Source organism: Coffea eugenioides, chromosome 11 (assembly GCF_003713205.1).
Source record: "Coffea eugenioides isolate CCC68of chromosome 11, Ceug_1.0, whole genome shotgun sequence".
Classification (NCBI taxonomy): domain Eukaryota; kingdom Viridiplantae; phylum Streptophyta; class Magnoliopsida; order Gentianales; family Rubiaceae; genus Coffea; species Coffea eugenioides.
Genome location: NC_040045.1, coordinates 43,857,099 through 43,882,866, shown reverse-complemented (window position 1 = coordinate 43,882,866; position 25,768 = coordinate 43,857,099). Strand labels below are relative to the sequence as shown.

General features: G+C 37.0%; 4 protein-coding genes and 1 non-coding gene across 5 annotated transcripts; 2 read left to right on the top strand and 3 right to left on the bottom strand.

Moving 5' to 3' along the window:
• The first annotated feature begins 292 nt into the window (after positions 1-292).
• LOC113753691 (protein NRT1/ PTR FAMILY 4.6) lies at positions 293-6,474 on the top strand. The gene is made up of 5 exons (XM_027297913.1): positions 293-470; positions 561-669; positions 1,010-1,227; positions 4,603-5,043; positions 5,290-6,474. The coding sequence occupies exons 1-5, from the start codon at positions 468-470 to the stop codon at positions 6,265-6,267; spliced, it is 1,749 nt and encodes a 582-aa protein (XP_027153714.1). The 5' UTR covers positions 293-467; the 3' UTR covers positions 6,268-6,474.
• A 2,199-nt stretch (positions 6,475-8,673) lies between these two features.
• On the top strand, positions 8,674-8,746 carry TRNAA-AGC. The gene has a single exon. It is a non-coding gene; the product is annotated as a tRNA-Ala (tRNA).
• A 1,120-nt stretch (positions 8,747-9,866) lies between these two features.
• Positions 9,867-11,873, bottom strand: LOC113752660 (aldehyde oxidase GLOX-like). Its single transcript, XM_027296748.1, has one exon. It carries the CDS (start codon positions 11,871-11,873, stop codon positions 9,867-9,869), a length of 2,007 nt encoding a protein of 668 aa, XP_027152549.1.
• A 1,351-nt stretch (positions 11,874-13,224) lies between these two features.
• Positions 13,225-15,048, bottom strand: LOC113752659 (aldehyde oxidase GLOX-like). Its single transcript, XM_027296747.1, has one exon. The coding sequence runs from the start codon at positions 15,046-15,048 to the stop codon at positions 13,225-13,227; it is 1,824 nt and encodes a 607-aa protein (XP_027152548.1).
• Positions 15,049-15,772: 724 nt separating this feature from the next.
• LOC113753184 (protein TWIN LOV 1) lies at positions 15,773-20,524 on the bottom strand. The gene is made up of 7 exons (XM_027297284.1): positions 19,238-20,524; positions 18,737-18,947; positions 18,554-18,618; positions 18,331-18,410; positions 18,149-18,204; positions 17,969-18,032; positions 15,773-16,279 (listed from the first exon to the last, which is right to left on the bottom strand). Exons 1-7 carry the CDS (start codon positions 19,788-19,790, stop codon positions 16,133-16,135), a joined length of 1,176 nt encoding a protein of 391 aa, XP_027153085.1. The 5' UTR covers positions 19,791-20,524; the 3' UTR covers positions 15,773-16,132.
• Between the last annotated feature and the right edge of the window lie 5,244 nt (positions 20,525-25,768).

The window sequence follows — 25,768 nt, the reverse complement described above, 5'->3', positions numbered from 1 at the left end:
AAAAAAAAAGGGTAGGAGGAGATTCATGTTTTGCTTAATATTTTTTTTTCTCTTCTCCCTTCTATTCAGGACATAGATATATACATTTCCTTATAATCCAAGGGAATCCCAGTTCACACCTTCATTATCTGTCTCTGTTATCTACAGTACTGTATTCTGTGTTCTCCCTTAAAAGTGGATACTTGAGTGCCTAAACAAAGATTAATAACACATGACCAAAATAAAACAACGCTAGAGTTGTTAAAGATTTGTGATCAGACTAGTATAAAAAGAGCTTTAAGGGGTTAGAGGCTCTTTCTACTAAAGGGTCTGAACTCTAGACGGTTCTCTCTAAGTTGGACCCTTTCTTGTCTCTCAACTCTTCAAATTTCTCACGTTTGATCCCCCCCTTCCCTCCTCCTCCTCTTCACCCAGTCCCCCTCTTCCTTTCTTGGCTTCAATTTTCCTCTGCAGCAGAGAAAAAAGAAATGGTTAGTTGTTCTTCATCCTCCTCCTCCCTTCGCTTTGAACCTTTGGGAAAGAAAAAAAGCGACGTGCTTATCTCGTGGAGTTTTCTGCAGGAAGTGGAAAACCAGCAGCCGGGCTCATGGGAAGGGTATGTAAGTTGGAGAAACAGGCCCGCACTCAAAGGCCGCCATGGTGGCATGGTAGCTGCATCCTTCGTCTTAGGTAAGGAAAAATCTTCCAAGCACCGATACCTGTTCTTGCATGTGTCCTAATTTTCCTTGCCTCGGTGAATACAAACCTATAAATGCACTGCCACTATTGTATTGTCGTCGGAAAAGGGACGGACTCTCTATGATGGGACTTTGATTAAATCGTAGTTCCATGACCTCATTTATTTATTCATATAGTGCCATACTACTTTTTTTTTATCTGCAGGCGTACTTTGGTTTACCATTGTGCATGCTGTGCGAGTAGTGGGCTAATGAATTCTTTGTTTCAGTACAACATATTAATGCTTTTTGTGTTGATTATTATGGACAACTTTTTTTCCTTTTTGGTATAGTGGCTGAGGTGTTGGAGAATTTAGCATATCTGGCGAATGCAAGCAACTTGGTACTGTATTTCTCGGAATACATGCACTTCTCACCATCAAATTCAGCGAATTCTGTGACAAATTTCATGGGCACCGCTTTCCTGCTTGCCCTTGTTGGAGGGTTCTTGTCCGATGCCTTCTTCACCACTTATTTCATCTACCTCATAAGTGCCCTCATTGAATTCCTGGTAATCAACCACCATCCTTTTTTCTTGAATAATTTTGGTTTTGTTCTTCTTTATCGACCAACAACAGGCGGCTTTAATTTATTTAAAAGAAGAAGAAGAAGAAAAAAAAAAAAACAAGGACTGATTGGTCTGCTGTAATTTCTTGGCTCCACACATAATAGTTACATAGATTCACTAGTCTTCAATTACTCTCAAGTTCAACATATTCCACCTTGCAAGTTGTCAATGACTCCAGCCACTTAGCTTTAAAGAAAACCAATTTTCTGCGCTATAGCCTATAGCATGACTTAACTTTCCGGCCCCCTCAGCCAAAGGGACAAGAACTAAAATGTGACAAATGCCATGCCACAGTGGAAAATAAGATTTGTCAGATTTGGTTCAGCCCAATAACACTTCAAGGTTAGGATTTTCATTTTAATCTTTCTGAGTAGGATCCAGGGGACGGGAAATTCAAAGTCAACTACTGCACTTGATAGAAAGTGAATTTTTATAAGAAAATAGAAAGAAAAAAGAAAAAAAATTGGGTCATCGAGTTCACAGCCAGTTCAAAAGTCAAGCTAGATAGACGGTATTTCACGTGTCTTCAACTTGATGGGCAACAATTTGATCTTTATTTTCACCCTTTTTGTAAAAGGGTCCTTTTCGTTCTCCCCTCCTTTTGGGTCTGTATGGAAGTTGACATAATAATAATTTCCTCCAAGTTCGATAGCCAATAAAAATAAAGATAAAAAGTGATCGACTTTAGAATCCTAATCATGTCTCGATCATCTCTTTGAGATGGCAAAATAAAAAAAATTATCATTTTTAAAGGGTTAAAATCCATAATTGCTTTGGAGAGAATTAGGTTAAATGATAAGATAAAAGGAATTATAAATAAAAAGTTTAAATTCAAAATTTTTCACTTATTAATATATATATATAAATTAATTTTTTTTATATTAATAATATAATATAGACACGATGATAAACGTTGAATGAATAATAATTACGTAAAATTTAACTTTGAGGATTTCTTTAAATACGTAAAAGACATGCATTGTGATTCCAATTCATGCATGGTATCTTCGTATTCTTGTGTAAAATTCATGGCCCATAGCTCGGGTGCGTCATGCCAGGACGAAAGCAAACTTCATTTTCGTAATTTCCGCTGAAAAGCCAGCCTACATAACATACCCATTTTGTTTTGTGGCATTAATATTTTTGTCTGTGGGGGGGCTCCGATGAGGCCTCCCCCCTCAACCAATAACGTCTTACCAGTGATGCCAGCTGTCCCCATTCTACCGCATGCACACTTTCTTAGCCTCAGCGTCACATAAATTTTTTGCCCTATTTTGTCGGGCTGTCCCTTTTCCAGTTTCTTATTCCATGAGGACAACTCCCCTCATGCAATCATTTCAATCAACCATCTTGTCTTCTTCTTTAAGATAAATTCGCCACGATGACTCGAGTTTTTCTTTCGGCGATCATAGATTGGGCGGCATTCAAATTTTACGCCTTCGAAGATGTACTAGTGCACTTCCTGGTTTAGGTTCAATAATTTAATACAATCACGATTACAATCCTCGTCCTCGTGGTAGACCACTTTCTCTTAAAAGCACAGCATCTCTACCAATTGAATTGTACGACGACATGCCCAATTGATCTCCAATTGAATATATTGTTCTTCCAAGTAATAGACGACCATCCAAACGTACAAGATGGATTGGGATCTTGGTCCGACATATCTCTGATTGGATGAAGCAGCATCAAGTGGGCTGCAAAACTCCACTATTTATTCCCTAGTATAACCACCATGCATGGTGATGTGTTGTCAGTTGTTTTCTCGAAAATCTCTTGTCAAAGATGTAGAGTGGCTGATTATCTGCCGGTCTGTTTTCATCTTAAAACCACATAAGCAGAGACAAATAATCCAGGTCAGCTAATTCAAAGAATTTGTCATGCTTACTGAAGAGTGTCTATCACGTATCTAAACGCTTGTTTCCATACGCTGAGATTAGCCAGCCATTGTGATTGTGGTAAGATACTCTAGCATGTACGTACCCGTAGGCTGGAGGATGGCGAAACAGGTGTGTTGTTTTGAGTGGTACACCCCATGCCTCGGTTACACTGCCATTAGGACAGAGCCACATAACATTCCATTTTTGAGAGGCAACACCATTACGGTGACATATCAGGGGTTAATTATCCTTATTTGGAGCGCTAGTCCAATAGAATAACTTGGCCTCAGACAAAGGCCACAGGATTCTTTTTTTTCTTCTTCCTACCTATGGAGTATTATTATTATTGACACTTTCTGATAAGTAAGGCCACATGATATCATGCGAAAGGTGACAGCTGTTTGAGTTGATGACCACTCGGCAAAACGCCCCCATCAGATGGACCGGACCCCATCTAGAGAAAAGGAAAATCCTGCTAGTCTAGTTGCATCATGCACGTGACTCCCCAGATTAGATACTCCATCCCATAAGTCATACAGTACTTATTAAGGGTGTTCGGTAATTAAACTCTGAAAGTTAAACTTAAAATTTGAATCCATTGAGTCGCTGAATTGTTAAATATACTATATTTTAGTGTATCACTTATCACTAAATTTGAATTCATTGAATCGCTGAATTGTTAAATATAATATATAATATATTTTAGTGTATCACTTTTCACTTTTTTTTAGGAATTAATTTTATTCAAAAAGTTCAGTATCAGTTAATTAATTTAAATATTTAATTTTTTTTATTATCAAACGCATCTGAACATGCTAAGATCTAAACTTATTAAATTTAAATATTATTGAATTGGATTATGAAACGGGACACCTGACACTCGCCATCGTTTGTGTCTAGTTGGTTTGATGTTACCCTACCCCCCCAAGAAATTTTGGTTCGACCACCGCCAAAACCAAATCGTATTTGCTCGTTTGATGCGTCGCTTTCTATATGTAAACACCTGAATTTGGGGGAATATGTAATTGTACCAAAATTAAAGGGTAAACTGCATGGAGCTAAAAGTAAATCTTGAGTTTCCTTTCCCGTGAGAGGTTGGGAAGGTTTTATAATTATTGCACCCTTCGTCTGTGAAGATTGTGGAAAGAATAAATTTTCTTTTTCCCCTCAACACGGGCTTATGATGCGAAACCTAGGACGCACTACTTGTTTATGTCAGAGGAACCAATCATATGGGTAGGTCAGCCCGAATTCTGAGCCTTCAAAAGTTGCATGTCCTGTCCCATAAAAACTGTCAGCATAGGAAGCAAAATGAACCTCAGGCTCAGGAATTGAACTAGCGTAAATTTGATACTAGGAAATATACATCATCTCTTTGAATTCCCGGTGATCAGATGTCATCTTCCTGACCTCATGATTTATTTGACTGTTGTATCAGGGCTTGGTGATACTGACGGTGCAAGCTCACTCACCATCTCTAAAGCCACCAAAATGTGACCCTGCAACCCCTAGCATTCCATGCCAAAAAGTTCATGGTGCAAAAGCTGCTATGTTATTCATCGGCCTATATCTGGTGGCATTGGGGGTTGGAGGTATCAAAGGGTCGCTACCGGCACATGGGGCGGAGCAGTTTGATGAGGACAGCCTTAAGGGCAGGAAGCAAAGATCCACATTCTTCAATTACTTCGTGTTTTGCCTCTCGTGTGGAGCTTTAATTGCCGTGACCCTGGTGGTGTGGGTTGAGGACAATAAGGGGTGGCAATGGGGATTTGGGATCTCCACTTTTGCAATATTGTTGTCAATTCCAATTTTCCTCCTGGGATCGACTTATTACAGAAACAAGATACCAAATGGAAGTCCGCTTACCACAATAGTCAAGGTCAGTTTAAGAACAATGCTAACGTTTGAACCTTAAAACGCTGTCCAAATAGTCAGCTTAATACTACTAGTTTATTCACTTTAACTCTGATGCCATATAAATCTGGAATCCTCATGCATTCAACTGGTTCGAACTTCTAATTTAGGAAAAAGAAGAAAAAAGAAAAATATTGTGGTTCAAAACTACTACGACATCACGTGCAGGTCAGCTACATTTTCCTAATAAACACATTACTTGAATGAACAGGTCTTGCTCGCCGCGCTGCTAAATTCATTCAAATCAAGGGGCTCAAACAATGCTATAGCTAGCATGGCAACAAGTCCTACTCCAACTCCAGCATCTGAGGAAGAAGGTGGAAATATAAAGAGTAAAACAGTTGAACCAATCCAGGTGACTCCATCAAAAAGTCTCCAGTTCCTCAACAGAGCAGTGGGAGACAACTCGACTGCTGGTGCACTGGACTGCTCAGTGCAACAAGTGGAAGAAGTCAAGGTTGTGATTAAAATCCTCCCCATCTTTGCTTGTACCATAATTCTGAACTGCTGCCTTGCCCAACTGTCCACGTTCTCAGTTCAACAAGCTGCAACCATGAACACTAAACTTGGCTCCTTAAAAGTCCCTCCGGCATCTCTTCCATTTTTCCCTGTAATCTTCATGATGTTCCTAGCACCAGTATACGACCATTGCATCATCCCCTTTGCTCGTAGAGCCACAAAAACAGAGATGGGAATCAGTCATCTTCAACGCATTGGCATTGGATTAGTCCTATCCATTCTAGCAATGGCAGTGGCAGCTGTAGTTGAAATCAAGCGGAAGAGAGTAGCTATGGATACTGGATTACTTGACACCACCAAGCCATTGCCCCTCACATTTTTCTGGATTGCTTTCCAATACTTGTTCCTGGGATCAGCTGATCTTTTCACATTAGCAGGATTATTGGAATTTTTCTTCACAGAAGCTCCGAGTAGCATGAGATCTCTGGCTACCTCTCTTTCCTGGGCTTCACTGGCAATGGGATACTATCTCAGCACTGTGATTGTCTCAATTGTTAACAGTGCCACAGGAAACTCCGATCACAAGCCGTGGCTGTCAGGGAGCAACTTGAATCACTATCACTTGGACAGATTTTACTGGGTGATGTGTGTCCTAAGTAGTCTGAATTTCTTGCACTATCTATTTTGGGCAATGCGATACAAATATAGATCAGGTAGGGCCCCTAACTAATGGGCAATCCTGAAATGTAAAAAGTGAACTCCCAAATTTTAAGTCATATGTATAGTTTGCTATGAGAATTAAGGTTAAGAGTATAGGAAGACAGTCCGTTGGCTGTAAATATGTCCAATGATTTGCTGCATTTTGTTGTTCACATCGTAGAGTCAGCAAGAGGAATAGTATTACTATATATTTGAAAATTGAGATAATTTTGCAATTTGTCTCTGCATCTAAATACCAAAGCCTTCCTGCACAACCCAGGCTGCAACCAGGTTATCGTCTTCCTGATACCACCACCATCCACGATATTTTGAAGTGACCTTTGATGTATCTACAATTACGGCGTTCATTGCAAGGTCAGAGCATTGTCCGCTATGCCATCTGAGGCACTCTCATTAAAATCATCGTTTTAATTTAGCGATGTGGCCACCATTTCTTGAAATTTTGAGGAGATTGGACTTCAGCTGGTTCAGTACTAGCCAGTAGAAGGTTATCTCTGACTGCTGATCGATCACAACAGTGTCCTAATTTTGATTAGCCATTGCTGCACGATGTATTTATACTACATTACATGTTTCGTTTGGTTTGAGGAATTTGACGAAACATTTAAAATTCATCCAAATCGTTTGGTTTGAGGAATTCTTGAGTTGTTGAAGAACAGGCAGTTTTCTTGAAATCATAAAAGAAGAACTGTTATATGATATATTTGTGATATAATATTGTTAGTATTTCTCCATAAGATTGATAAATTTTTGAAAAATTCAAAATGTTAACATATAATAGTGGGAAAATCAATAGCATCTACGAAGAGTACTTTTCTGCAGAATTCTGAAAAGTTGGATCATTGGAGAAGAGATAGTCTATTAAAGATCATGAAAGAAGAAAGGGAAATCAGAAATTTATAATTATATTTATAAAGATTTTATATATATTTGTAAGTATACTAGTGATAAAAAAAAAAAAGGGACTTCATAAATGTACTTGTCAATATTGAAATGAAAAGTACATTCTGTTGAAGGTTGTGCAAAAAGAAAAGAAAAGAATGTGTCTTGAAGATCATGAAAGGAGACAAGGAATCAGGAATTTGTAATATGTTAATAAGTATTTTTTTTATAGTATTGCTTTCAAAAAAATTTTAAATAAAATAGAATGTAACCACTGGTAGTTAAGATTGAAGAGCATGAATGGTGGAGCTAAGAGTCTCCACTAAGGTCAAATTTTGACTTGTTACATCTCTTATGAGTACCTATTCTTATAAATTATTGTAACCCACTACATTTCATACATCATCTATGAGTACCTATTATTTAAAAATAGGGCAAATGATCGGTTTCATCCTTCATATTTCACAAAAATATTCTTTTCGTCCCTCACTTTTAAAATGAAGCAATTTCGTCCTTGATATTTAAAAACTGAAATTATTACATCCCTAAACCCAAATTTCAATCTGAATCAAACCACCAATCAACCTGATTACAAATTTTGCGGGTGTAATTGGTAGATCACTTGGTTAACTCAACTTGATATTCATGTGAAATTTAATGAACCTAAAAATAAAAAATAAAAAATTATAACATAAAAAATAAAGATTAATCTTTTCTACATTATCATTGTATACACTGACGGTTTTATGTACCGCCATATCATTTTAATTTTAATTTAAACACCAAATTTTATATTTATAATACACATCTAAATTCGCAAGCGGATATACTAACGGTGCATGAAAAGATTTATCAAAAAAAAACTCTACTATTCCAAGACAAAGAATGGCCTTTTATTTTTTTGGTTTAATAAATGTCATGTGAATATGATGAAGTTGACCGAATGATCTATCAATTCTATTTTCGAAATTTATTACTGGGTTATTAGATGGTTTGATTTAGATTGAAAATTAAATTCAGGGATGTAATAGGTTTAATTTTTAAATGTCAAGAACGAATTTGCTTCATTTTAAAAGTGAATGACGAAAAGAATATTTTTGCGAAATGTGAAGGATGAAACAAGTCATTTTCCCTTAAAAATATTACGAATTAAAAAAAATGAGTGAAAAATTAATTTATTATTATTTTCATTAAAGAAACCTTTTTCCAAAATGAGTATCCAAATAGTTACAAATAGATATACAATATCTCTTTTGCTTTATTTTTTGAAACATTTTTTAAACTCTTAAAAATTTTAAGATCATTTTTGCCAAAGTCAGATAAACTTTTTCGTTTATCTATTTACTACTTCTACTTCGAAACTTACACAATCTCAGAACTTATGCAATGTAAGTGATAGTTGGCATTTTTTGTGCATTTCACACTCTGCATTAGGAGTATTTTTACTACAAAGCAACTTTGTCCTAATATGCTAATCAGCTTGTCACGGGGCTCGCCGAACTCGTTTTATTACGGATAAAGATAACCTCAACATGGGGATGTAGCTCAGATGGTAGAGCGCTCGCTTAGCATGCGAGAGGTACGGGGATCGATACCCCGCATCTCCATTGTGTTCTTACTCATGCCTTTGTTTGGCGCTTTTCTGGCAAATTATGCAAGCGCATTTTTTTTCCCCACAAATTCTACCTTTGCTATCACAAGATGAATGATTGATAATTTCTTACTTTCAGCTCTTTATTATTTTGTTTTTAAACTTATTTGAATCAAAAAAATATTTTTTTGAGTGATTTGGTAATAACAATAATGTTTCTATTTTCAGTTGTTCAAGATACTATGTGAATGAATCTATTACCAAATCTAATGAGTTAAACGTAAAGCAAAGTCAAAACATTTAGTTTATATGCTTATTCTTTGCTCTAAAATCAAGAATAGATTCAATAAATTTAAAAATAGAAGAAATGATCGATATAGAAATAATTTTTGAATTTTATTCCATAATAATTCTCAATATTTGCTCTTACCTAATCTTGTAGTACTTCCTTAGAGACTATCAGTGTTTCACTTCATGAGGTCTAATGTGTCAAACACTAACCCAATTTTTTCTTGTCTCCTTTTTCCATCACACAAAAAAAAAAAAATTTTTTGTTTTTGGCTTGCCCCGCGTGAAATGGATTAAAGCCTTCTTAAGACCCTTATCATTTATTTATTCATTGGCTTCTAGTATTTTCATAACAGCTTTAAAAATGACACGCCAAGAAACTGTAACGCTTGAATGAATTTTCCGTCTTTCCAAAATTGCTGTCCTCCACCAATTTATATATTCTCCAACTACAACGAAATCTAAACGGATGTAGATTTTATACATCTAATGGAAGCTGTTTTTACTTTTAATGATGCGTTTTAACTGCTATGATCTAATTTCCACCAAATTAAATTCTCCAACCACAATTGGTACAAGATAGATCAATTAGATAATCAATATGAATACAGACCAAACCATATTCATTTCCAATTTTGAATTGGTCAAAAGATTGAATGATAGCTTGTCTTTTTTTGGCTTATGATAGAAACAATAATGAGTTTAAACATTAAAATCAACACGGACAGAACATAAAAATGACAAAAATGCTTGAAAAAATTTCCAATTATCTTCTATTGCAAAGCTGCTCTCCACAATTACACTTTCCAGCTACAAGAGATGCATGACACGGTCAACAAAATCAATTACTATTCCAATTTGACCCAGGCCCCAGGCGATGGAATACCATCGTGGACCACAAACATCATATAATAGCCCGGGGGCGCAATGTTTTTGGTTGGTGGCGCATACACCGTCATATTGTACACCCCATTTGAAATCTCCTCTACACCAGCACAGTCCAACACCAACAGCCGTTGATTCATCGCAAAGGAGTGCGTTGTAAATGATGGTGCAATCAAGTTTACGTCAAACCCTCGACCAGGATTCAAATGCTTCAGATCAAACTTCACAGACAACTGCTGGCCGTAGGATATCACATTCACATTTCCTGGGGCCCCCTCGATGGAAGGAATTGAAGGCCGTACATCATCAAATTGTGGGTCCAAGTAATGCGGGGAAAAGGCTTCCAGGCTCGTATCAGTTGGATATTTTACCCCCTGAAATTTATAGCTCCCGGTGGGATTGCTTCCGCCCACTAATATCCTGCCATCTGGCATCAAGATGGCTGAGGATTGGAACAACCTCGGAGTTGAGGAGGGGTTCATCACGATAAATCGTCTGCTCGGGTCGGGTTCGCAGGCCACGTAGAGAACCGGGTGGAGAACCGGGTCGTCCGCCATCTCCCACATGGCTGATCCTCTTTTTGCACCATTCACGATGATAACGTCACTGGTGGGCAGCAGTAACATATCGGGCATGACCCGGCGGAGGGGCATTTTTTCCATCACCCACTTGGGTTCTTTCTCCGTCACCTTCAGCCGCCCACAAGTCGTCGAGGCCAACACGTGTTCACCCTTGGAGGCCTTTACGTAGGCTCCACCCTTTGCACCGCCGCATATCATCACCTCCGCGTCTAGTGACTCGATAGAAATTGGGTTATCCCTGACGCCGGTCAAATTCAATGGCAGCAACACAGACGAACCCGTCAGCGGAGTCGACCGCCTTGCTCCTGGGATGGGAGGAAACTTCCTCACAACCTCATGCTTCATGTAGTTTAATAATATGGAATGTCTGTTTGCGAAAATGAAAAGGTTTCCATCGGGTAAGAGGTGCAAGAAAGGGTAAAGATTGCTGACTTCGATGTGGTCGAAGGTTGATTTCAGGAAAGGAAGACTGTAAAGGTCTCCTCCGGGAGAAACTGCAGCCTTGGGAAAGAACTCGTAGCTGAAAGCTGCGTGGCCTCCCACCACGATAATCCGCCCATCGGGAAGGCTTTGAGTGGTTGCGTAGTATCTACCCTGCCTCAGCATCTGGTTAACCTCGAGCCAGTCACAAGTTTCACCGTTGGTTGGCCTGAATATGCGTATCTTTTTCGATCCGTGGTTGTAGCCGCCGGATTGCACGAGGATGCCATCATCGTCGTTCGCCCCGGAAGAAGCCCACACGTTGCTATGCACCAAGAGGGGTCTGTAAGTGTTGGTGGCGGTGTCGTAAAGGAATGAATGGGCAGTGCAGTCAATGTTGGCAGGCTTTTTTTGATTCAAGTAATCCTTCTCTAGGCACCTGTGCTTAGGGAGAGAGAGGTTGGAAGGGCCGAAGTTGGTGCTGTCGAAGATCACTACCTTGTTGTTGTGGAAGAGTTGCATGTGCATGGCGGACACGCCTACGAAGTTTTGTAAAACTTGCCATTCTCCCCCTGGAATTGGCCTCTTTGCTGGAGCTGGAGCTGGTGCTGGAACTGGGCCGTAGTCTTGAGAAGGTGACGGTTTTGGAATCTGCGCGCCTCTCGAAACCGGCGATGGTGCAGGCGCTCTAGGGGTTGGTCTGTCTACTGGCGATGGTGATGGTGATGGTGATGATTCAGGAATATCGTCGTCTCTCTTTGGAGCAGGCTTTGGAGACGGGAGTGGGCTTTTTGCTGGAGAAGATGTCGTTTCTGTGTTGACGTTGTCGCCATCGAGCCATGCCCTATGGACGAATTTATTGGACGAAATTGTGAACGGAAGAAATTCTGCTTCAGATGTTGATGAGGTGAAAAAAGAGAACATTGAGAGAACGATGATGCTGATAAAAGATAGGTATCTTGAATCCATTGATCAAACTGTTTTTTGGGTTATTTTTCTTGTATTTGGCGATATGATGAAGAATTTTAGTATAGAGACTGAAGATCGAAAAAAAAAGAAAAGAAAAACTACGGAGATTTGATCTTCTTGGATGTTTGAGAGTATAGAGAAGCAATGGAATTGTTTTGTTTTGGTACATGTTTCTGAGGCTAGAGTGAAGCCTTTATATAATCGGGGGAAGGGGGTAACCGTAACAAACCATTAAATTCACAAATCAAAGTGTGTCTTAATTGGCAAAATCAACTTAATTATGTAAGTATCGGTTGGGAATTAAAGATAAGAAACTCATTAAATTCACAAGTATTTTATTTTATGCACTCATTTGTTTTTGCTTTGGTGAAGTTATTGGATTAGACTTAATGCGTATGACTTTTACTTGTGTTTGAAGGACGAGCTTTTATCCCTTTTTAATGCTCAAGCATGGATACGTACTTGAGTGTGAAAATGAGAAGAAAGGGCCATATTTTTTTGAATGCCGAAGCATGACAAGCATTTTGCGGGTTACAGATAAGAGAAGGGGAAGCAAATAGTAATTGTAATGCTGAAAATTGAAAATTGTTTTGTGTGAAGAAGAGACTTCCAAATGGCCAGCATTAAGCTCTCATTCATTCGAAGCATGGTGCGAAGAAATTAAGCTTGATCTACATCAAAGACCTTAGGCCCTGTTTGGATTGTATTTCCTGCCGAAAAATTGCATCGTTTTTCATGATAACATTTCCCTATTACTCCCTCCGTCCCACTTTGATAGTCCTGTTTTCATTTTTCGTCTGTTCCAAATTATAGTCCACTTTCCAATTGAAAAATGTAGTCGTATTTTAATTTTCCTAAAATACTCTTATTCAATGTAAGTTGTTGTTACTATAAACCTACCCCATTTAATGAGAGTTTATTCTTTTTTTACCATCAATTCAAGTTCCAATAAAGTTGTACTCTAATTAATATGAGGGTATTTTAGAAAAATGCTACTTAAATTGATTGTTTCAACAAAGTTAACTATTTTTTATTAAATTATGTGAAAAAAGAACCAAGACTATCAAAGTGGGACGAATGGAGTACTTTTTTCCCTCACATACATCAAATCGCTATAGTAATTTTTTCATTGAAAATACAATCCAAACGGGCCTTAGTTTGAGATAGTACTCCTATATGAAAGTGGGAAATTAATTTTTTAAGAGACAGCTAGCTTATGTTACACTATATAACATGACCAAGTTTTTCTTATCTAATGCTAAGAAGAAAATAAAAAATGAAAAGAGTAGAGTGTACTGCACCAAAATAATCTCTTCACTAAAAGCCATAGGAACAAAATTTGATCTGATAATCATTTCATTCTTATCCAAACACCAGTAGATGGTATGCCCCCATTAACAACAAACGTCATATAGTATCCTGGGGGTGCAATATTTCTTGTTGGAGGTGCACACACGGTAACCTTGAACGCAAATGCAGACAGCTGCCGGTACCCAACCACATCCAACATCACCAGCCGTTGATTCATTGCAAAAGAATGCGTGGTAAAAGATGGCGCAATCATAGTAACTCTGAAATCTTGACCGGGAGGGTGCAAACCGAGAGTAAACGTGATGGAGAACTGCTGACCGTAGGATATGATATTATCCGTGGGACCCTCGAAGGTCAAAATTGAAGGCCGCAATTGGGAGTATTGTGGGCCCAAGTAAGGTGGCAAAAATGCCTCTAAAGTCAAATCTGTGGGGTACTTTACTCCGGTGAACCTGTACAACGCATGAGGATTACTTCCACCCACTAGAACTCTTCCGTCTGGCAGCAGGACAGCAGATGAGTGGTAGAGCCTTGGGTTTACTGTGGGGTTGAGCACAGTAAATCTCTGTTGCGGATCCATCTCACTGGGTCTGTAAAGTACCGGGTGCAAAACCGGGTCATCCGCTAATTCCCACCCGGCCGATCCTTTTGATGCGCCGTTCAAGATAAGCACATCACCCGTGGGTAGCAACAGCATATCGGGCATGACCCGATTCATAGGCATTGTTTCCATCTCCCATTCAGGATCCGGATCCGTGACCCTCAACCGCCCACAACTCTTAGAAGCTGCCACGTACACACCCAGCCTAGCTTGAATATACGAACCGCCATTAGCTCCACCGCAGATCATCACCTCCACCTCCGGCGACGGCGACCCCAACCGCGAACCACTTCCGGTTAACCGGAGTGGCAACAACACCGACGAGCCCGTTGACGGATAAGACCTTTTTTCGCCGGGAATCGGGGGAAATTTTCTTAAAATCTTGTTATTAACGTAATCCAATATAACCGAATGCTGGTTGGCGAAAACAAAGAGATTTCCGTCTGGTAGTAGATGCAAGAAGGGGTAGAGATTGTTCTCCTCTCTCGGGTCGGACGTTTCCTTCAAGAATTGGAGCCAGTAAACCTCCGCATTGCTGAAAAACACCGAGTTCTTGGGAAAGAACTCATAGCTAAAAGCTCTCCGGCCACCTACGATGATAATCCTGCCGTCGGGGAGAATCTGGTCGGAGGCATACCATCTTCTAACTGTCAAGTTCTGTGGGAGTTCAAGCCAATCACAGAAATCGTTGTTGCATGGGGTGAACAACCGTATTTTATCGGCACCGCCGCGGTAGCCGCCTGTCTGGACAAGAACTCCATCTGGGTTGACGGCGGCGGAGGAGCACCAGACATCAGTTTGGACCATGAGGGGTCGAAAAGTGTTAGTGACAATGTCGTAAATGACTGAATGAGCAGTGCAGTCGATCCGAAGTTTGTCGTCGACGCTGAACCGGCATCTTCCAAACGGGAGGGAGATATTGGACCTGCCGAAGTCGGTCCGGTCGAAGATGACAACTTTGTTGTTGTATAGAAGCTGCATGTGCATGGCGGAGATGCCTATACTTTTTTGTAAAAGAATCCATAAACCACCTGGGTTTATGGGCCCGGATGATGAGGATGGAGGAATATTGGCCGAATCCGACGGCGCTTGAGGAAGTTCTGGTTCAAATTCAGACCGAGGAGGTAGTGAGGGATGAATGAAAAATGGGAGTGGATTATTTTCTTGAAATGGTGAGGATGAAATTGATGAATAAGTGGGAAAAGGGAAAACGAGCATGATGATGATCAAGAAGATGAATGACCGGTGATTTTGTGAGGCCATTTTTCTTGCTTTCTTGAATTGGAAAAAGGAAGTCTAGTCTCTTGGGTAAAGAAAATTGAGCGTTGATTCCATGATTGAATTTAAACTCTGGCCGGGAAATGGATTGAGAACTGGAAAATGGGGATAGAGAATGTGATGGAGCTAGCCTCGTAATTGACAGGTGACAGCAGATTACTAAAGCAGAAGCGGTGGTTTCTCGTTAGAGCGTATATAATGGCTGGATTAAGTCGCTGTTAAAGTTCCTAGACAAACTCGTTTTCTTGGGTTGCTATCACTATGATTAAGGGTGTCACAATTAAGTTTGCTGCCTAATTATGAGGAAGTTCTTTTACAAAGTTTAGCTTCAGGGGCATCAGTAGACTTAATTGTGTTAATCAAGACTAGCCCAAAAATATATATTTATTGCTGGAGAAATGGGACTGCAGTGGTTCGTGGATTTGCCTCTTTGGAAGGAAATTTAGTTGTGCTCGTAAGTTCGTAATCAGTGTTTTGAACGAGTATGTGAAGAGGCCGACACAGATACAGATTATCAACACTGCTAAAAAGTTGCTGTAAACTTTCCTGGCTTGCATGTTTCACCCAGACAGATTATCAAATCAGTCTAAAGACGTACACATTTCCTCGCATGAATCAAATTTGTTGTCCCACAAACACTGCCCCAATTGAGTCTTGACTATAGGCAGTTGCCGTTCCAAATTTCCAATCCATTTAGCTGGAATCATAGTGGGATGTAGTTCAATCAGGTAAAAATGTGACACATATCTTAAAAACTCACCGCTGTCAAATTCTTCCATGACCAGTTCAGATCTCAGTACAAGAGTTTGTACATCAAGACAACTTTACACGGGAAGCAAAGCACCTCTAAGCAATATCATCTGGAGTCGCGCTACTAAATTTGAAGGCACTGTTCCAGATCATTAGTCGCCTAAGAAACAATGCAAAGTTCAATGAAGTCCAAACTATACAACAATCTACCTCCCATGTCTCCCAACATCTACATTTCCTGAAACCGCTTTGATCGATGACTTTTCAGGCAGCAACATCCACGATAACAAAAAATGAAATCAGAAAAAACTAGGGGCTGCTAGGAGGTGCTGGCACCTATTGACAAGCTTCTAACCGCCACTTTGACAGCGCCCACAACGCTAAGATGCTCCATCGCAGGACTCAACCCTTGTTTGCCCTGACTGTTACAACTACTACTTATCTGGACCCCCACAAAGTATGCTACCTGTGCAGGCATCAAGCAACAAGAGGGAACGTGCTACATTAGATGCTTACAGAGTCCATGTTGATCATGCGATGACAGGAGTAAGAGAGTGTTTGTAATAAATTCAAAATACATCGTGCGCGAGTCCATAGTAAGATCTACACTAGATGCAATATGCACCGAAATTTTCGAGAATATTGCAGAAGTAGAACATCACAAATGAGCTAAATTCAGGATTTGAGATGCTACTATCTATAAATGATTAGTCCAAGAAATCTCTTAATGTTATCGATCAGGAGATTCATTAAAAGTTACGAAGCTTGAGTACACTTTACAGAATGATTTCAGCTATCTCAAGCAGCAAGAAATGTGCAATGTGCAATAAAGGTCATGCATCTAAAACATACAGGTAATAATGCTACCATTGCATCCAATCAGGTCCTTCCAATTTGAACCGTATTTTCTTATTCCATATCCACTAACAGAGATACAAATTAAAGAACTAAACACCAATGAAGCTTTATAACAATAATGAGGAAATTAGTCTCAGACTGGGAAAAAAAGAATAACAATAAAATAAAATAATATGACATGGAAGCACGAGGAGAAGATTAATGGAAATATAAATCACTGGTGGAGGGAGTATCTGATGGTAGCGAAGCTGTATGGATAGAAAAACAATAAAATTTCTGCAATGATATACGCTTTGTAGATTCGTAATTGAACTCCCGACATTCTGAATCTAGTGGCTTACTGTCGCAATTATCACATTTCAAATCTGAATTCAATTGTCACTATCGCAATTATCATATTTCAAATCCTTTATTGACAGAAATTGATGGAGTTTCACAATTATCATATCCTTTAACTGAAAATATCACTTATCATTGAGTCATAGATCAACTGTTAGTATATTGAACCTAATTACTGAGTTATGCTGAAAGCAACAATACAATAGGTAAAATGAAACAAAAAAGTGAAAAACCAAGGAGAAAACAAAGAAGATGAGGAGGATTATCATGGTACTGAGAAAAAACCAAGAATTTGCTTGTATCTGCAAGAGAAACAAAACTATCATACTCCTTCCGTCTCACTTTGATAGTTTTGGTTTTTTTTTTTCCGCTTCACACAGTTTAAGAAAAATTAGTCAACTTTATTGGAAGGATGAATCTAGCTTACTATTTTCATAAAATACCCTTACATTAATATTATTAGTATAACTAACCATTATACCTTTTCGTTAATTGCAACAACAATATTGATGAAAAACTGCATCATTCAAGGCATGAATCAAAGCAATTAATGAATAAGGTAGATTTCATTCACTAATAACAAAGTACATTAAATAAGTGCATTCTAGAGAAGTTAAAAGCTAACCATATTCTTCAATTTGAAAGTGGACTATAATTTGGGATGGATAAAAATGGAAAACAAGACTATCAAAGTGGGACGAGGAAGTAATGCTTTAAGTGTCATATTCAGTGCAAAGGTCATGTCTTGATGCTTTAGTATTACAGGCAAATTAATGGTGCGTGTGGAAGATCCATATCCCATAAGCAATGCAGATATCCAGACTGTATAACATCAAAATTTCTTACCAAGAACTAGCTCAGTGATACAAAAGACATTCTTTAATTGACAATCAGCAAGTTTACCCAGTGATAGTAGGGGACAGAAAAAAAAGACAGTTGCTGAATGCCAAAGAATTACCTTTCCTGTAGCATTACGGACAGGTGAAATGTGAAGAAAATTCCAAAATGAAGTCTTGTCTTTTCTGATAACAAAATGGCAATACAGATGATTCAGCTATAAACATGAATTCAGTAAGCTGCTAATCAACTAGATCTTTCACTTTTATTTAACTTAGAATGAGTAAATTATTAAAAATACCTGTAATTAAGGATATGTACAGTGCATGGTCTCTCATTTCGAATGCATTCTGCTATCTGACAAAGAACAATTAGCCAGCGGTTACATTCATTTGCTTTCCTTTTATGTAGAATACTAAGATTTTGAAGCCCTCAAAGTCAAAACAAAGATTGACTACAAAACCAAATTGGAGAATAAGTTACCTGAAATTGAGTGGCAGAAACTGTGTCCAGCCCACTTAAAAATCTACAGTTACGCCCCAATACTTCATGCCGTGCATAACCTATTGAATCATGGATACAAGAACAAAATGAGAAGACTAAAGACATCGCTTTGAAGTTTTCTACCAAGTGGAAGTTCGTCAGGGTTGGATTGAGCTTGATTAAGACAGACAAACAAACAAGTTGACCGATATTTGGTAGGTACCTGTCAATTTCAGAAAGGCATCACTGGCATACACAATTGGCATGTCATGTAAGTGTGGATCAGTTCTGCAAGGAAACAGAAAGTGTTTCCAAAAAATGGAAAGCAGAACATCAATAACCTGGGGAAAGAATACAGTTATTGGGCAGCAACAGTTACAAATAGTTGGAAATTGAAACAACTCACAATACAAAGCTTTGTTTGATTCTACCAAATGATATATTAATGGAGGCACCAAGACCCATTCCAGATAGGCAGCATGCTTTTCCACACACCAATCGACCAGTGACCTCACTCGCACTATAGTGAGCTAGGACTGAGAGAATGTTGCTAATAGCAGTAGCAGCTTTCCTCTTCTCCAGCTCACTTGCCTCACAAGGCTGATCGATCTCTAATTCTACAAATCAAGGAACGTAAACATCACATGGTTTAACAAAAATGAGAATCTGATTTACAATAATCCTACTCCTCCAAATGTGAGATAAAGTAACATCTTACTATTCAGCATTTGTACGTGGGTCACTGTTTCTTCCCAAAAAGGAGAGTAACAATCCACAAAAGTGACAAACAAAAGCCCTACCTCACCCCCCAAGACACAAATTTTTACTTGCTAAAGCACTGAAAGTGGCAATGAAAGCACAATATTATGCTATTATGGCACTGGAAACATTAGAATTTGAGACAAACCTCTATCATCTGAGTTCAATAAGTAATCCAGAGCCAATCCACGTCCCACTTCCATGACTGAATCAGAAGTCACCTCTCTCCGACAGCACCCAAGAAATCCGGTTCCATCTTCACACAACTTTGAGGGATTCCTCACAACTCCGGACTTTCTCAAGATAGGCACTTGAACTCCCAGAAAGTGAACCACCCTTCCATCCTCCTTAGCAAAAACAGGACACATATGAAACAACATCCAAAATGGAGTCCCATCTTTCCTATAATTCAACAAACTAATCTGTATAGCCTTCTCTTGCCTAATTGCCTCACGAATTTCCAGAACAGATCTTCGATTAGTTTTAGGCCCCTGAAACATTCTTCCATTCTTCCCAATCACCTGGTCTTTAGAATAACCAAATATTTTCAGAAAAGCACTAGAAGCAAACACAATTGGGTGCCCAGAAATGGAAGGATCAGTTATAAGGAAACTATCACCCAATTCATCAAGTGCTTCTCTAACCCCATCTGAGTATCTAACATGAAAAGATTGTTCAATCAATCCCAGTTGTGGTTCCATATCAATCGAACTACAACAAATTTCCCCTCAAAGACTGTACCTTTACAATCAAATAACAAGCAAAATCCCATGTGGTAGTTTCACTTGCAGCTGTTTCTGCCTAAATTCAAAATTTCAACTTCAACCCATCAAAGTAATACCATACCAGGGAAAAATATCAAGCAGCGGAGAATCCATCAAAAGAGAACATAGTAAACACAAATATAGCAACTTTATACCAAAAGACAGCTTGCTGATGCATGAATTCTGTGTACTCTAGTTGAAGAAAAGCATAACGGACAAAAGGGCGAATACAAAGCATATAATACTACCAATTTGTGAGAGTTCGGTGGTCTTACTAGGAACAGTTTACAAGATGCCTTTGACGGAGTTGTCTCTACATGAAAATATCAAAAGAGAAGTATTCATACGAATGAACAAAAAGGATTAGGAGATGCCCATCACTCATTGTTCAAGCATGAATTATGTGTAGAACACTCTCAATCAAGAAGGGACTGTCGGGGGAGAGAGACGGTTTTGAGTTCACAAGTTGCAAAATATATACATATGTATATATATTCTATCAAAATTTCTCAGTTATATGACAGGGTTTTTGACGCTATTCAATCATCAGCCAGAATGTGGATGAAAAGAACTGAGGGTGGCTATTCGCCGCTAGTCTGTTTCGTCAAGGGGTTCATCTTGGATGTGTCGTGAGCAAAATCAATTCTCCCTACCCAAAAGGTTTTAATTCTTGATGTAAATCTATTGCAGAGGCGATTTTTAGCTGAGACTTGGTTTCAAACTCTCCATTCTTTAAATATCTTAAAATATATTTTAAAAACCCTTCTACTCTTAAATATTTTAAAATATTTATTAAAATATATTATAAAAACTCTGATACAATAAAAATATTTCAAAATATCCCCAAAAACAGTTAATTCAAACTAATTTTTTGACCCTTTTGCCTTAAAGAGGGAACAAATTTTAGTGAAATCTTCTATTCCAATACTTTAATTTCCAGTCCACTGTCATATGCAACAATTAATGGAATTTACAACAAATGCAAGAATGCTACTGTAACCAAATTTCACACCTTGAAAAATAATTTTTTTTAAAGAGAAGGATATGGAAGCTGGGCGAGCACGTCTTATTAAATCGTTACATGGCGAGAAACTAAAAATCTATCGATCTGGTGTGGGTACTATCGTGTTTCCCGAATTATCTGAGGAAGTTAAATCCACGTCACTTCCAGGCGACAATTTCCAAGTGGTGGTGGCTGTGGCGGCCGCGGCATTGCTGTGGTGGAAAAGTGCAACATTAACACATTGGCAGAGATCCATGATTTTACGTGCTTAGACAAGCAAGTTGCCAAAGGTAATAAAACGTGCTCAAGGGACAACCCCAGGACACAAATTGTAATGGTAAGATGTTGTAAATAATTGTGGATATTAATTATGCATTGAAATTTCAATTAGCTGTAGATGTGCGTGCATTCACTACGTTATTGTATTGTGACGAAATTGTGCAATGTGGATGAAACTTGAAAGAGGTGAAATGTTTTGGTCGAGAAACATTTGAAATTCGTAAGGATGAATAGATTAAATTTTTTGAATTAATATTCTATGTATGACAGTATATACATTGATAAATTTTAATGCGTGTGTCGCACATGTAAAATATGATTTTTAAATTTAAATTATGATAAGTTATTATACTTTCGAATTATAATATATATAAGTTATTAATGTATAGAAAATTAATCATAATTGTTTTATGAAGAATAATCAAAGCAAGACCTGTATCTTTGGGCATTGATTTCCATTGCATACTCCGAAATATGTATGCGTCGATCAATCCAACCCAAGGACTTCATGGCAACCAATTATAATTTCTTGCTAAATACATAATTAAGAGTATCCAAGTATGCGTAGAAAATTTAAAAAAAAAATTGAAAAAGGAAATGAATATACAAAGCAGATATAAGCACAAAATAATAAATCGGGTAGAGATGGATTAGATGGTTTAAAAGAATGGGTGTAAATAATAGATTGCGTGTTTAAATCCTTCCACGTTCCATTAAGAAAAAGCATAAAATTATAAATAGAAAATTTTTTTTTTTGGAAGCAAAGACATAAATAGAAAGTTGGAACGCCAACAAACGCCAAACTCGACATTGATACTTATCCATCCACGTTATATCCAAGTCATCTAATATTCAAATTTTCTTCGAAAAAAAAAAGGTCCACATTTTCCGCATAAAAAATTTCTGGTTCGACCACTAGTCCGTCCATCTTCTTTTCCAAAGATTATTTATGTCACTTCGCCTTGGCCGCGCATCGCCGCATTTCCACGCGTCCCTCAGTTTTGCCCACAAGCTTATTTTTCTTTTTAATATTTCTGGTGGTCCAATGAGCAAATCATACGCGTCAGATCAAAGCTAGCTCCAAACTGGAGACAAGGCTGAACAGATAGAGTATCATAATCTTAGCTAGAGAACAAAATAAAAGGGCAGTATCTCTTCGGGTCAATAAGAAGGAAAAATAAGTTCTGGGTGCATGTCAGAGGGTGTGGTGTCAATATGTAGCGTATTTTTGCAAACTTCCTTTTTTAGATTTTCCAGAATTGAGGGATGGAAAGGAATTACCTGCAATAGAATGGAGAAAATGGGAAGTGAACCATTATATTAAGATTTTAGACAAGAAAAGGAATGGATATTCCCGTTGAGACTACCGTAGGAATGATGCATTTGATAGAAAATACGGAAAGGAAATGAGAATTTGATAATGAATTCCATAGTTGGGTATTCCTTATCTCTTGTTGCATTGCCAAATAAATAGGGATTAAATTTTTATACATCGTTAATAGATGTGTTAGTGGATCTCGATGCATATCATATGATGTAATATTTCAAATTGAAATCTAATAAATTGTGTAACATGCATCAAGATCCATTTATCTGTACATTAATATTATACAAAATATTAACTCAGTAGATAAAAATAAATACCAACACCATTCCTTAGATTTGCTGGTTTTACCACTTGGAAGACGAAGCGGACATTCAGCAAGAAAAGGATGCTCTATCTTTGATTTGGTGATTATTGATGATAGTATTAGGCCCTGCTTGATAATTCAGTACAACACCTTAATTTAATGGATTCGAATTTTAACATATTTAGACCGTTTGATAATAAAAAATTAAATATTTGAATTAATTAAGTGACACTGAATTTTTTAGGCAAAACTTACTCCTAAAATTAAGTGATAAACTATTCACTTATCACTGAATGTGGTATGCACTCACATGTATTAGATTTAATATTTAACAATTCAATAACTTAATGCATTTAGATTTCAGATTTCATAATTCAGTTTTTAGATTTCAGTTTTATCATCCATACCCTTAATTTCATAAATCTAACTTATCTAAGGGTCTGTTTGATAACATAAAAAAGTGCTGAATCTGAATTTTTTCAGATATTCAGATGTTTTGAGTGTTTGATAAATGAAAATCTATTTGCTGAACTTGTTAAGTAGTTCTGAACTTGTGTGTATTTTTTTCAACACAAGAATCCTAACTGAATGCTTAATTCTGATAGAAATCAATAGAATTACTTCAATTATCTTATCTTATCTATCAAATCTACCTTTGTTTGTTAATTATGTTCAAAATTCTTATCTAATTAAATAATCTAATATTATCTATCTAATGATTTTCTATTTCTTTTTTCTCCCTTTTGAATGATTTTCACATCTTCTCTATACTCCTCATATAATATATTTCATCTTTTATATTAATTTGATTTAAAAATAAATATTGTCATTTTCATACCTAACATTTTTAGCTAATTAAATCATAGGTTCTATTTCTTTTTTGGATGAAAAGATATAAGGACAAATTTGTCAAATTTAACTTATTAAGCATTCAGTTATAAATGTTTACCAAACAATATAAATAGGTTTAACATTAAAATTCAGACATTCATATATTTCTTTTCAGTACTTAAAATTCGGCAAATTAATTGTTTCAGTATTCAGATTTCAGAATTCAGACTTTAGAATTCAGATTCAGTTTTATCAAATGGAACCTAACTTGTTTGACCTGCAACGGCAATATTATTGTTGTAAAAAACTTCATTTACAGATCTCAGCAGGGGAAAAAAAAGTAGTAATAACTAAAGAGATCCTTCCTTAAAATATAAAATAAAAACTTAGTTGATAACCTTTCATGTTCATAATCTAGATTAGGAATTTGGTCAGAGATGAAGACCTTACATGAATTGCTAGATCGTATTTCATAGACTTCAAGGGAGTGCTCAATTACGTAAAGAAGTGTTGCATGATTGTCGCCATTGATGATGCTAAATAACATCAATACGAGACCCTTTATATAAGCAATATTAGCAATTTGGTAATACACTTGCTATTTTCTTAAAAATCCTTTAAATTAATCATTGCTCATTATTATTCAAAAATTTGATTGGGTAAGTTAAGACTCGAGAAATTAGAGCTTATGAGTTTAGATCCTTTTTTCTCCTTTCCGCCTCTTAAGTAAATCCCACCACTTTCCTACTATGAAAAGGGGAAAAAAAAATTTGTCCGCTTAAAATAATTTCCCGATAATTGGTTATTAGCTATTGGCCACTACTGGACTCATTGTCTACAAGTTTTTGTGTGTGGGGGGGGGGGGGGGGTGAGTCAAAATCTGGCGTCTGTTGTTGAGCTCGGCCACCACTGGGTCTGTGATGCTTTCAAGACAAAAGTCACAAAACTAAACTTCTGTTCCTCTCATCAGGCTTCTTGTAAAATGACATTTTTCGTTCCTTATTTTTAAAATATAATTTTATGTCTCTTACAAATTTATATTGGTCAAATTTGGTTCCTACCTAGATTTTTGACTAGTATTTGGTTGGAATCCATCACGTACCTTGCACGTGATCATTTTTTAAGGGTAAAATTGTCAAATTAATTTTACACAATTCGATCCATAGTCACTCATATTTCACAAAATGAATTTTTTCATTTCTCGTATTTCACAAAATGAATTTTTTTATCTCTCACATTTTACAAAATGAATTTTTTCATCCCTCATTGATCATGTGTATGAATAGTTTTTTTTAAAATCTATATATGTATCTATTTAATTTCATTTGAACAATACAAATAGCACGCGTATAACTACCATTAGCCTATTTAGACGAAATCAAATAATTTCAATATTGTCGAGTATTTATATCGAATTAAATTTGGATAAAAAAAATAATCAAAGAAAAAGTATGATAAAAAGAAGTAAGTAATTGGCACTTTCAAATTTTAAAACAATCACAAAGTAAATAATTCAATTGTTGGTCTTAAAGGTGGCGAGTAGAAATTTCAAATTTAAATTGCAATTCATTAGCTTGACTGTAGAATTCGAATTAGGACACATTAATTGGATGACCTTATTATACAACTCAATAAATAAATTATTGCTAAAGAGAAAAGACCACAAATATTGAACAAATTCACATGGTGAAATCAAATAAATATATTCATGAGTTTAAAATAAAATTATTAGTTTTAAACTCATGTATATATCTATTGAATAGCATGTATACAATTACAATTAATATGTTTGGGTGAAATCAAATAGAGATATATTACATGTTATTCACATTATTCAAGTGAATTTAAATAGATACATACGTGAATTTTAAAAAACTATTCATACACATAGTCAATGAGGGATAAAAAAAATTCATTTTATAAAATATGAGGAATGAAAAAATTCATTTTATAAAATTTGTTCTCCATTTAGTACTTTAGATTTTATAAAAAAAGAAAAAAAAATCGAAAAGACTACAAAAATCTGATTTGTAATCTATAATCAATTAAAATAATAATCAAAAACAAGAGTTCATTAATAAATGTTTTTTCCCCAAACTCCCCTACCTAATATAAATCAAATGCAAACTAAATGGGTTTAGGAAAGGTGCTCCAGTCGACCGTAGTACGCT